Here is a 14,102-nt window from a genome sequence, read left to right on the forward strand (position 1 = left end):
TTTTGTATTATAACTTTGATATTTAATTACAAGATAATGTAAAAAGAACAACAAACAATAGTGAATATAATAAATTAATAAATTTGAAGGTAATGAATCTTTGAATTGTAGAAAGTAAAGATAATATAACTAATGAAATTATATTTCTTTTAAATTGTTTTTATAATGAATAAATTTTTTAAATAAAGCATTATAGACATCTAATTCTAAATTAATTAAATGCATATGTATTATTTTTGTTGTAGCTACTAATTTATTCAATTTAATAAGAGTTATAAAGTGTCGTACATACTTTTCATCAACAATAATGAAATCAATGATTTTTTTTTTTATTTCCATTCCTTGTTGAGACAAATTGTTTTGAGACAAAAAAAAAAAAAGAAAAAAAAACTTAACCTAAATTTGTTTTTAAAAAAAATAAAAAAAATTCAAGAAAATCAAATGATTTTAAAGTAGTTCTTGATTTATAATCTTTGATGCTCAACTTTGAATGCTATATATTTAGTCGGGCTAATTATTTGACCAAAGTTTATGTTAAATTTTATATTATATATTTTTAATACATTTTAACATATTCATAATATATGTTTAACAATTATGCCAACTATAATTGGGATGAGGTTCGAACCTAAAACCTTTCTTATATAAATTAATGAGTATGTTAAGAATAATAAATAGTTAACGGAATATTCCGTTACTAAAGTTTATACTAACGGAATTTAGGGTTATTTAAGGGAATAAAATAATATAATAGAGGGTAAATAAGAAAAATCATTAAAAGATACTAAAATCAAAATAATATGGACCATTCATTTTAAGAAACAACTACTACAGACATTTTTTTTTGTTCCAGTTAAGGGCCTAACATTATTGGATCTTATTAGATTTGTAGATGTAGATGTAGAAATACTTGCCAACATTACTTATAAGGGAAAGTGTAATAATTTTTTATGACAATGTAATATTTTTACATCAAGATATAAAATAATAAAAGTAATACATTTTTTCTCAAAAGTGTTACACTTTCCCTTATATGTAACAAACACTTTATTTCTTACTAGTATTATATTTTTCAATATAAATATTATATTTATTTATTGATCCGATCCAAATCAACTCATCTCACACAAGTGTGATCCCTTATCAAAATTAAGGAAAAAAAATTCTTATCACAAAATTAAATGTAAAATATGGTCAAATTATTAATTAAAAATTACAATTAAAAAATGCATTGAGAATTGAATATGAAATTAACTCAATATTTATTTTGTTTGAAGAGAAATGAAATTAACTCAATACTTATATTCTACTATTTTTTTAAAGATTCTAAATTCCCAAACTGTCTTATTTCCAAAACCCTTCCACTGAACTCTCCCTGTGAAATTCCAGCTGACATACCAACAAATCTTCGAAGCTCTACTCTTCCTTTCTCTTTCCGATCATGCGTACGTTAGCGGCGAGGTTAAGTACGGTAAGCCATCTGCTTCTTATTTTCTTTTGGAACAGTCTAAAATCTGACCCTGATCTCTGCAACTTTCATTCTTGATAAGTTATCATTGGATTATTTAATGCAGCATATTTTCAGAAGCAAGGCAGTGAATTTTCAACCCCAGAAGAAATTTTCTGCATCTAGCTACGGAAGAGGTGATACCCTTATTCCTCTCTTTTATTAATCTGAATTATTTGAAAAATTGGTGCACCATTGTGATCGGTTTTCCGGGGAAGATGGACCGGCCTAGTGTGGTGTTATTGTGGACATTGGGTAGGATGTTGATGGTCTATTGAGATTTTTATCTGACATGCTTGGTTAAGAGCCTAAGGAGTTTTTCGCACTTTTAGTCCCACGACTATAGTGGTACTATCAGGATTGATCCACTACTTTTAAACCTTCAATCTCGGTCCACGACTATTGTTTTTATTTTATTTGCAAAAATGGGCTGGAGTAAGAACCATTTCCGTCCAAAGCGGGCCGGAAATTTGATGAAAAATGGGCTGGAAGAACCATTTTTGCAAAAAAAAAAAAAAAAAAACAATAGTCGTCCGAGATTGCAAGGTTTGAAAGTCGTGATCAATCCTGATAGTGCCACTATAGTTGTGGGACCAAAATTGCGAAAAACTCAGAGCCCAGGTTGGAAATTGGGTGTATTTGAAATCCTATGAGCTGGGAGTGTATATGCAAATGAGAGTAAATAATGATTAATGAATGTTGTGTTGTTTACAACTAATCTATTTGGGGCTTAGAATTTATCTGCCAAGTGGATTTTTTTACACTTTAATCGAAATTAAGGTAGTTTTTGATGCAAATCATAATGTTTTGTGTGTGTGTGTGTGGGATAAGAATAAGTTTTTGTTTCATTATCCGCCCTGCTGTGTTCTTTGCATCCATTCTTATCACACATTTTTATTTTTGTAGATGAAAGATCCATAGAAGAAGAGGCTGAAAGGAAAATAGGGTGGCTGTTGAAACTGATTTTCGCTGGGACTGCAACAGTTGTAGCTTATCAGTTTTTCCCATACATGGGTGTGTGTGTGTGTGCAATTTTTGAACTCAACAATTCCTAGAATTTATAGTTATTTTCATATTTTTCTGATTGATTTTGATAATAATACAATTTGAGCGTTTTAGGGGACAATCTGTTGGAGCAGTCTGTGACACTTTTACATGTCAAGGATCCCTTGTTCAAAAGAATGGGAGCGTCCAGATTGGCTCGTTTTGCCATTGATGGTATGTTTGGGCTAGAATATCCCGAGGTTAATATTAGTGAGTAGTGATTTGCTTTGTGTTTGATACATGAGTAATGTGTGTATTTTGAAACTTTTTCTGTGAGCAAAATAGGTGATATGGAAATTGCATGGTGCTTGGGCCTATATTCTTTACAATATGGATTCTTGTTTCATTCTACTTAAATAACTTTAATCAGCATTTGGTTTATACAGAGGCAAAGTTTTTAAACACTTTTTACCCTTATAAAGGAATACTTTTCAAAGTTAAACATTTGTTAGTTACTACTTGATTCAAGCTCCAAGATCTGTTGAAATTACGTGTCTAGAATATTCCAAGTGATTAGAGAGTCTTGATTAATATATTGTCAAAACTCAAAAGGAATGAGTTTTGCATTTGCTGGAGGGTGTGGTTGAGTGGGAGGGACTCATCCATCCTTAACCAAAGGTCAAGGGTTCGATCCTTGGCTTTGGGAATGGAGCAACCTTAAATCTCCAGGCCAGCGGTCCCACGCTAAAGAGGTGCTTACAATCAGCGAGGGGATTAGTCATTGTGTCTGACGGTGGAAAGTTCAGCGAGGGGATTAGTCACTGGAAAGTTCAGCGAGGGGATTAGTCACTCACTGTTTCCGACGGTGGAAACCCTGGGTATACCCAAAAAAAGTGACTAGGTTACTGTATATGAACATGATACGTGAACAAGAGATCAAAGTTAGGCTGTTTTCATATTATAGTAATATTTCTGTTGTGGATCTCAATCACCATGTCATTAGGCTATTTGTATGCAGTTGAACCTACAACCTGATGGACTTCTAAATTATAATTTTTAAAGAATTGTATGGAGTTTGATTTCTCTTATTGGCTATTACCCAGGCATGCAAAAGCTAAAAAATTGGCAAGCATAAATATTTGTGTTGCAATACCTATGATGCTAAGACGATGAGGTTTATTCGTTTAGGTAATTAATAATAAAAATTGGAAATGTGCAGACCATGGCTTTGTTTATGTTCAATTTTGGATCATTAACTGAAGTGAACTTGATGATGCTCTAGTTTATCTCTCATTTCTAGTATGTTCTTTGGCTTTCCAGATGAAAGACGGATGAAAATTATTGAAATGGGTGGAGCTCAAGAACTTCTGAAGATGTTGGAGGCTGCTAAAGATGACCGCACTAGGAAGGAAGCTTTAAAGGCTCTTTTTGCTATCTCAAAATCAGGCAAGACTCTCAAACTTACACGCATTTTTCTTTAAAATGATTTATTTAATCATTCTTAAACTGTTTTTGTTCAGGGATTACTGAAATCTTGCAAACGAACCTTTTGCTTTTTCCTTAAACACAACGATTGTATAGCAAAAGTAGCATATTCAGGGGTTGGTTCTTCTAATGTCTGTTATAACGTAACGGAATGAACCTGAGATTAGTTGAAGTCCAATGTGGTTACTGCATTCTGGGGTCATGCTACCCGAAATAAAAGGGTACCAATCTGATCCTCGTTGAAAACCTCTATAGACTAGTGGATGAGTGAAATTGATTACAAACCATATCAGCATTTGATCTCTATAACCCTTTTCCGGTGCCAATTCCTTTGCCATTTCTGCATTCTTCTTTGAGGGTTAATTCATCGTAACTCATACTAAAACCTCCCACTTTTCTGCAGATGAAGCTGCTGCGGTCTTGCAAGTCGGTGGAGCAATATCAGCTATCAAGTCCACCCCTGGTTCCCTGGAGGATGCTGAAGTTGAGAAATACAAGTCAAATTTGTTGAATAGATTCCAAGTTTTGAGATATGATGTTGGCTCTGACCCTTAGATGTAATTTATCTTGTTTCTATTGCTTTCTTTTAGCTTTTATTTTTACTCATTAGTGACACTGATGGACAGAAATTTACTTGACATGTTAGCAACACCAATAGTAGGGTTTTTTTGCAGGCCACATAGGATTAGGTGGGAAGAGAAAAACAAGGGAAAAAAAGGAAAATACTACATGTACTTTCATTTTTTACTCTTAACTAGTATTTTCACCTGTGCGATGCACGTAATGAAATTGTTGTAATATATTAAGAATATTTAAATTGATATATAATTATTTAAGAGTTAATTTCACCAGAATTCGCTTATCTCCTGATACTTTACAACCTATAAAAAAAAAATTAATCGCCGGTTAAAATTGCAGGATTTTGTTTTTATATATAGTATAGATGTATAGATAGATAGATAGATTACAATAGAAATTGTATTACAGTATTTTTATAATATTAGAACAGAATTTTAACCCAGAATTATTGTACGAATAGGAAAGTAGAAATCAATATATTTTATCATGAAGAGAGATTTTTTAGGAATTGGGCAGGAAGTTAAAATTGCAGAATTTTGTTTTTTATATAGTATAGATAGTATTTTTTTTTTTTTAAATATATAGTATAGATAGTATAGATGTATAGATATCATAGATAGATTACAATAGGAATTGTATTACAGTATTTTTATAATATTAGAATAGAATTTTAACCCAGAATTATTGTGCGAATAGGAAAGTAGAAATCAATATATTTTATCAGGAAGAGAGATTTTTTAGGAATTGGGGGGAAGTTAAAATTGCAGGATTTTGTTTTTATATATAGTATAGATAGTATTGATAGTATAGATGTATAGATAGATAGATTACAATAGGAATTGTATTACAGCATTTTATAATATTAGAATAGAATTTTAACCTAGAATTATTGTACGAATAAGAAAGTAGAAATCAATATATTTTATCAGGAAGAGAGATTTTTTAGGAATTGGGCGGGAAGTTAAAATTGCAGGATTTTGTTTTTATATATAGTATAGATGTATAGATGTATAGATAGATAGATAGATTACAATATGAATTGTATTACAATATTTTTATAATATTAGAATAGAATTTTAACCCATAATTATTGTACGAATAGGAAAGTAGAAATCAATATATAATATCAGAAAGAGAGACTTTTAAGGAATTGGGCGGGAAGTTAAAATTGCAGGATTTTGTTTTTATATATCGTATAGATGTATAGATACATAGATAGATTACAATAAGAATTGTATTACAGCATTTTATAATCTTAGAATAGAATTTTAACCCAGAATTATTGTACGAATAGGAAAGTAGAAATCAATATATTTCAGTTGGGGAAAATTCGGATAGTATATGTCGTAGACCTGGGGCTACTGTTTTTTATAGGCTGAGAATGGATGAATCCTGAAGGGATCGGTGACGTGTGCAAGACACTACCTTAAAAGCAAAAATTTCCCGGAGACGGTTGTAGTCTTACCGGTTGATTTCGACCAGTTAACACCGAAGCTCAGGATTGCAGAAGAGAAGAAGATAATTTGATGAGTGAATAGAACTGAGGAGAGGCAGGGTATTTATAGTATTGGAAATACCCGACCCTCCCCTCTCAGCCATTCATGCTCCACGATTTTTGGAAGAGTTGTGGTGAAAATGCCCACAAGAATAGGAAGACTTGTTCCACCACAACTTAATGTGTGGATGGTAGATTTCTACATGAAATCTACCTCTAAAAAGGAAAAAACTCGGAATTAAAATAAAGTCCGAGTAAAACGCTGACCCCACCCCACCCCACCGCGACGCGCGTGGGTGCGAACCGAACCGGGCCGGGCGGGCGGCGGCGGCGCGCGTGTGGGGTTTCCTTTCCTTCTCTCTCTACAATAGTTTAAGCCTTCCAAATGGGTTGGTATTAAAAAGGTGGGAATTAGTCCCTTACCCTTCCAATGTGGGACAAGAGTGTCTTCCTTCTACACACTTTAAACCACCATCTTGAATGTAATCTCCAACAATCCCCCACACATTCAAGGTGGCAAGAAGAAGACGGAATTTCTGGCATGAGTGCTGATCGTAATGTCAGTGGTTGTACCTTGAACTGACACGTAGTGACTTGAGTAACTTTCTCCTTTGATAGTGAATTAGATCTTGAACTATCGAAAGAAGAGTTAGTTTTGAACTCAGTTCACACACCAGCAGTCACCCTGTAAGTATGTATAACTTGGTCTTTCTCGTAAGGTCAACTCTTTGACCTGAGACCTATCTCTTAATAGGTGTGTTTAGGTTCCAGGTTTATATAACCTCGAAGTTTGCTCACTGTATTGCTATTAAGCCCATCTCCCTCGATGTTTCGAGGATGGCTCTTTTGTTTAGCCCCTTCGTGAGAGGATCTGCAATGTTCTTTTCGGATTTCACATATTCTAGTGAAAGTACGCCACTTAGAATTAGTTGTCTCACAGACTCATGTCTGACTCTTATGTGTCTCCTCTTACCATTATAGGCACTATTTTTGGCTACGCATATCGCAGCTTGCGAGTCACAATGTATGTGCACTGACGGCGTAGAAGACCCCCACAACGGCACGTCTGCCAGTAGGTTTCTAAGCCACTCAGCCTCTTGCCCTGCTAGATCAAGAGCTATAAATTCAGCTTCCATCGTTGATCTGGCTATGCACGCCTGTTTCGTGGATTTCCACGATACTGTTTCGTGGAGCTCACCTCATCACTATCATTCACCCAATTCGCATCGCAATACCCCTCTAGGGACGCTGGGAAGCCAGAAAAGTGCAATCCCCAGTTCATCGTTCCCTTTAGGTAGCGTAACACTCTCTTTAGTGCATTCCAATGGGTATCGCTGGGATTATGAGTGTATCGACTTAGTCGATTTACCGCAAGTGCAATATCCGGTCTGGTATAGTTCATTAAGAACATCAGACTCCCAATTATTTTCGCATATTCCTCTTGAGACACACTTGCCTCTGTGTTCTTCGAGAGTTTTGCACTTGGGTCATATGGAGTTTGCGCAGGGTTCACTTCAAAACTGTTAAACTTCTTTAGCAGTTTCTCTGTGTAGTGACCCTGTGATAACTTCTAGCCATCTTTCTCTTTGATGACTTTCACTCCAAGTATCACATCGGCTTCGCCCATATCTTTCATATCAAACTTGTCATACAGAGACCTCTTTGTCTCTTTTATTGCATTTATATTTGAGCTAAAGATTAGCATATCATCTACATAAATGCAAATCAAGACAATGCTAGACTCAATCTCTTTTGAGTACAAACAAGCATCTGATCGGTTTACCGTGTATCCCAGATCTAACAGTGTTTTGTGGAACTTCTCGTACCACTGTTTGGGAGCTTGCTTTAACCCATATAGGGATTTTACTAGTCTACATACCTTCCCTTCTTGCCCGGGGTTGGCGCATCCAGGAGGTTGAGACATGTAAATTTCTTCTTCCAGGTCTCCATTTAGGAAAGCTGTTTTTACATCCATTTGATGGACTAGCCACTTGTGAGAAGACGCTAGAGCAAACAATATGCGTATTGTGGCTATTTTTGTTACAGGGGAATAGGTGCAGAAGTAGTCCTCACCAAACTTCTGTTTATATCCCTTAGCCACAAGTCTTGCTTTGTACCTTTCAATCGACCCATCGGGTCTCATCTTCCTTTTGAAGATCCACTTACAGCCAATAGGTTTGGCTCCCTTCGGTAGGTCTACAACCTCCCAAGTGTGATTAGATTTGATTGAATCTAGCTCACTTTGTATTGCTTCTTTCCAGAAGACCGCATCGACTGAGCGCATAGCTGCCTCAAAGGATTTTGGTTCCTCCTCTAGAATTAACTGACACACAAACTGATCAGAAATTTCATTAATGTCATTTACTTCAGAAATGTACGTAATGAAATCAGGCCCAAAACTTGTCTCGGTCCTTTTTCTCTTACTCCTTCTAGGTTCTTCTGACTCAATTTCTGTTTCAGAAGTTGAAGGTAGTGAGGACGAGACTTTTTCATAGGTATTTGATCCACGTTTTAGTGGAAATATGTGTTCGAAGAACTCGGCCTCTCGTGCCTCGCACATAGAGTGGCCGTCTAGGTACATAAATCTATATGCAGCGCTATTTTCTGCATACCCCACAAATATTGCATCTGAGGTTTTAGGGCCAAGATTAGGTTTCTTGAAGTAAGGAAGACCTACCTTAGCCAGGCACCCCCACACTTTGAAGTATTTTAGATTGGGTGCGTAACCTTTCCATAGCTCATATGGAGTTTTTTCATAACCTTTGTGAGGTATCCTGTTGAGGACGTGGTTAGCTGTCAATGCAGCTTCCCCCCACAAAGAGTTAGAAGCACATGCGCTTATTAGAAAGGCATTTATCATTTCCTTTAGGGTTCAATTTTTCCTTTCAGCCACACCATTTTGTTGTGGTGTATAAGGTGCTGTCACCTCATGGATGATTCCATGTTTTTCACAAAAGGTTTTGAGGGAGGTAGACTCATACTCTCCACCCCTGTCAGACCTGAGTCTTTTTATATATAGTATAGATGTATAGATAGATAGATAGATTACAATACGAATTGTATTACAGTATTTTTATAATATTAGAACAGAATTTTAACCCAGAATTATTGTACAAATAGGAAATTAGAAATCAATATATTTTATCAGAGATTTTTTAGGAATTGAGCGGGAAGTTAAAATTGCAGGATTTTGTTTTTATATGTAGTATAGATAGTATAGATGTATAGATATCATAGATAGATTACAATAGAAATTGTATTACAGTATTTTTATAATATTAGAATAGAATTTTAACCCAGAATTATTGTGCGAATAGGAAAGTAGAAATCAATATATTTTATCAGGAAAAGAGATTTTTTAGGAATAGGCCGGGAAGTTAAAATTGCAGGATTTTGTTTTTATATATAGTATTGATAGTATAGATGTATAGATAGATTGATTGATTACAATAGGAATTGTATTACAGCATTTTTTAATATTAGAATAGAATACTAACCCAGAATTATTGTACGAATAAGAAAGTAGAAATCAATATATTTTATCCGGAAGAGTGATTTTTTAGGAATTGGGCGGGAAGTTAAAATTGAATGATTTTGTTTTTATATATAGTATAGATGTATAGATATCATAGAAAGATTAGAATAGGAATTGTATTACATTATTTGTATAATATTAGAATAGAATTTTAACCCAGAATTATTGTGCGAATAGGAAAGTAGAAATCAATATATTTTATCAGGAAAAGAAATTTTTTAGGAATTGGGCGGGAAGTTAAAATTGCAGGATTTTGTTTTTATATATAGTATTGATTGATAGTATAGATGTATAGATAGATTACAATAAGAATTGTATTACAACATTTTATAATATTAGAATAGAATTTTAACCCAGAATTATTGTACGAATAGGAAAGTACAAATCAATATATTTTATCAGGAAGAGAGATTTTTTAGGAATTGGGCGGGAAGTTAAAATTGCAGGATTTTGTTTTTATATATAGTATAGATGTATAGATAGATAGATAGATTACAATAGGAATTGTATTACAGTATTTTTATAATATTAGAACAGAATTTTAACCCAGAATTATTGTACAAATAGGAAAGTTGAAATCAATATATTTTATCAAGAAGAGAGATTTTTTAGGAATTGGCGTGAAGTTAAAATTGCAGGATTTTGTTTTTATATATAGTATAGATGTATAGATATCATGAAAAGAATACAATAGGAATTGTATTACAATATTTTTATATTATTAGAATAGAATTTTAACCCAGAATTATTGTACGAATAGGAAAGTAGAAATCAATATATTATATCTAGAATAGAGATTTTTAATGAATTGGGCGGGAAGTTAAAATTGTAGGATTTTGTTTTTATATATAGTATAGATAGTATAAATGTATAGATATCATAGATAGATTACAATAGGAATTGTATTTGAGTATTTTTATAATATTAGAATAGAATTTTAACCCAGAATTATCGTGCGAATAGGAAAGTAGAAATCAATATATTTTATCAGGAAAAGAGATTTTTTTAGGAATTGGAGGGAAGTTAAAATTGCAGGATTTTGTTTTTATATATAGTATGGATAGTATTGATAGTATAGATGTATAGATAGATAGATAGATTACAATAGGAATTGTATTACAGCATTTTATAATATTAGAATAGAATTTTAACCTAGAATTATTGTACGAATAGGAAAGTAAAAATCAGTATATTTTATCAGGAAGAGAGATTTTTTAGGAATTGGGCGGGAAGTTAAAATTGCAGGATTTTGTTTTTATATATAGTATAGATGTATAGATAGATAGATAGATTACAATAGGAATTGAATTACAATATTTTTATAATATTAGAATAGAATTTTAACCCATAATTATTGTACGAATAGGGAAGTAGAAATCAATATATAATATCGGGAAGAGAGATTTTTAAGGAATTGGGCGGGAAGTTAAAATTGCAGGATTTTGTTTGTATATGTCGTATAGATGTATAAATACATAGATAGATTACAATAAGAATTGTATTACAGCATTTTATAATCTTAGAATAGAATTTTAACCCAGAATTATTGTACGAATAGGAAAGTAGAAATCAATATATTTTATCTGGAAGAGAGATTTTTTAGGAATTGGAATTTTAACCCAGAATTATTGTACGAATATGAAAGTAGAAATCAATATATTTTATCAGGAAGAGAGATTTTTTAGGAATTGGGCGGGAAGTTAAAATTGTAGGATTTTGTTTTTATATATAGTATAGATATTATAGATTATAGATAGATAGATAGATTACAATAGGAATTGTATTACAGCATTTTATAATATTAGAATAGAATACTAACCCAGAATTATTGTACGAATAAGAAAGTAGAAATCAATATATTTTATCAGGAAGAGAGATTTTTTCGGAATTGGGCGGGATGTTAAAATTGCAGGATTTTGTTTTTATATATAGTATAGATTTTTATTTCAACACACAAAATTTTGATGTAGACATTTGTATAGGGACCCATATGAAAAAAGTTGTCTATCAGTTCCCGCTCCATCATGGAGTAAAATTTAGAAAATATGATTTGAGAGTCTATGTAGTAGAATTCGAAAAAAAAAAAAAAATTGTCAGGCAAAAAAAGGGATTATTATTGTGCCCGTTAGTCGCGCACGGTGTGCCTCACGCGCACCAAATCTAAGGTTTTTTTTTTTTTTTTTTTTTTTTTTTTTTTTTTTGGAATAAGGGTCAATGATGTAATTAGGCCACTGAACCAAAAAAAATAACAATTAGGCCACTAAACTAAGCAATTTTATTCAATTATTCTAATTTACCGGTTTTGTAGGTTACTAACCGGTCACCCAAACAATTTAAAATATTTTTAAAAAAATTATTATTTAAAAATAATAATTTAAATTAAAAAAAAAAAAAAAAAACTCGTCTCTACTAGAGACGAAGAAAGTTTCTTCGTCTCCGGCCATGGAGACGAAGAAACTTTCTTCGTCCATGGCCGGAGACGAAGAAACCGGTTAATGTTTTTTTTTTTTTTTTTTTTTTAAATTTTAATTTATTGTTTTTAAATAATAATTTTTTAAAAAATATTTAAAATTGTTTGGGTGACCGGTTAGTAACCTACAAAACCGGTAAATTAGAATAATTGAATGAAATTGCTTAGTTAAGTGGCCTAATTGTTGTTTTTTTAGTTCAGTGGCCTAATTGCATTATTGTGTGCAGTTCGAGGGCCTATTTGACCCTTATTCTTTTTTTTTTTTTGGTTTTATGTATGTATCATATATATATATATATATATATATATATATATATATATATATATATATATATATATATGTGTGTGTGTGTGTGTGTGTGTGTGTGTGTGTGTGTGTGTGTGTGTGTGTGTGTGTGTGTGTGTGTGTGTGTGTGTGTGTGTGTATATACACACACACACATATATATACACACACACAAACACACACATATGTGTATATATATATATATATATATATATATATATATATATATATATATATATATATATATATATATATATATAAGTACTTGTTAAGGATATCTGTGGCTGATATATTTTGTATATAATTAAATCTAGTTGCATTCCTTTTATGTAGCATTGTTAGACTGGTTGTTACAACAACATGCTAACTACTCACTATCTTCTCTCCCTTGTATGCTATTTAAAGCTTATTGTTTTACATCAATAATATCAGTTGAGTTCATAATCTATTATGGTATCAAGAGCCTAATTTCTCCTACGAAGTTTTTTTTTCTCCTTCCTCTTCCAAATGGCTTCCGCTACTACAACCACAATAATCCAATTAAATGCCCCAACACACTTCCCAATTAAACTCACAACCGTGAATTTTCCGGTGTCGCGGCGTCAAATTCATGTCACACTTGTTGGGTTTAATCTCTTTGGCTATGTTGATGGTACAACCAAGGAACCAACTAAATTCACTGATCCTGCTCAAACTTCTGTCAACCCGGCTCATTTAGCTTGGTATCGTCAAGACCAAGTTATTGTCATTGCTCTACTTAGGAGCTGTACTGAAACCATACAGCCCCTTATCTCCTCGGCTACAACAGCCCATGATGCATGGCAACGTCTCGTTGCTAGTTACGCCAGTGCCTCACGAGGACGTATCATATCCCTCAAGGTCAAACTCACAAGGAATCCGCGAGGGTTTCGGTCCATCACCACTTATCTCAATGACATGTGAGCCATAGCTGATGATTTAGCGTTGGCTCAGTGTCCCGTATCTGACGAAGATCTACTCGTCTATGTATTGACTCAGCTAGGCGAGGATTACAGTTCCATCACATCGGCCATCCGCGTTCGTGAGAAGCCTCTTTCTTTTGGCGAGTTGGCGGCTGTGCTGACTGACCATGAACGCCAATTGACAGATGCAGATGCTTTGCGTCAGTCCTTTTTTACTACTGCTAATGTTACTCAACGCACCTCGTCACCCCCGCGGCGCAACCACCAGTCCAACACCAACCGAAGGGCCCGCAACAATAACAATCATTATGGCTCTAATCGGCAACAAGGGGAACACAATCGCTCAGGTATCGTCTGTAAGTTTTGTTAACTTACGGGTCATGAAACAAGGGTGTGTCACAAGCTAGCCCGATTTTTGAAGGAGCATGATGTTCCTCCTGTGCAATCCTATGTATCTCCTACAGCCAATTCGATGACTGGGGCTTCTCCTCCCTGGATGTTTGATAGTGGGGCGTTGCACCATGTGACACCAAGCCTCGCTCCTCTGCAGACTTTCACTGAGTATAGTGGATCGGATGAAATACGCCTGGGTGACGGTAATTCCTTACAAATATCCCATATTGGCCAGTCTGTCATTCCCACTCCTTCTAATGTTCTCACTCTAGATAATGTCTTGCATGTCCCACAGTTACACACTAATTTAGTTTCTGTTTCCCAGTTATGCAAGACTAATCGTGTGTCTGTTGAATTCTTTGATTCTCATTTTCTGGTCAAGGAACTTCGAACGGGGATTCCACTGCTACGGGGGGCGACATTAATG

The 14,102-nt window shown here is 33.8% G+C and overlaps 1 protein-coding gene across 3 annotated transcripts; it reads left to right on the plus strand.

The window, feature by feature from the left end:
• The first annotated feature begins 1,339 nt into the window (after positions 1-1,339).
• On the plus strand, positions 1,340-4,685 carry LOC109171077. Of its 3 annotated transcripts, none has more exons than XM_019320210.1 (7): positions 1,340-1,471; positions 1,575-1,644; positions 2,414-2,521; positions 2,627-2,725; positions 3,812-3,937; positions 4,380-4,541; positions 4,586-4,685. In XM_019320210.1, the coding sequence occupies exons 1-6, from the start codon at positions 1,442-1,444 to the stop codon at positions 4,529-4,531; spliced, it is 585 nt and encodes a 194-aa protein (XP_019175755.1). In that variant the 5' UTR covers positions 1,340-1,441; the 3' UTR covers positions 4,532-4,541; positions 4,586-4,685. The 3 variants fall into 3 exon arrangements, with proteins under 3 accessions (XP_019175755.1, XP_019175756.1, XP_019175754.1); XM_019320211.1 differs by having other exon boundaries at positions 4,380-4,538; positions 4,583-4,685; XM_019320209.1 differs by having other exon boundaries at positions 4,380-4,685.
• The last annotated feature ends 9,417 nt before the right edge of the window (positions 4,686-14,102 follow it).

Source organism: Ipomoea nil, unplaced genomic scaffold, assembly GCF_001879475.1.
Source record: "Ipomoea nil cultivar Tokyo-kokei standard unplaced genomic scaffold, Asagao_1.1 scaffold3394, whole genome shotgun sequence".
In the NCBI taxonomy this organism is placed as follows: Eukaryota; Viridiplantae; Streptophyta; class Magnoliopsida; order Solanales; family Convolvulaceae; genus Ipomoea; species Ipomoea nil.

Bases quoted from the DNA above. Each gene is read 5' to 3' on its own strand.
- LOC109171077 (XM_019320209.1), top strand. From the start codon at position 1,442: ATGCGTACGTTAGCGGCGAGGTTAAGTACG. The intron at 2,726-3,811 runs GTATGTTTGGGC...TTGGCTTTCCAG, and splicing joins GGCTCGTTTTGCCATTGATG to ATGAAAGACGGATGAAAATT. The intron at 3,938-4,379 runs GCAAGACTCTCA...ACTTTTCTGCAG, and splicing joins TTTTGCTATCTCAAAATCAG to ATGAAGCTGCTGCGGTCTTG.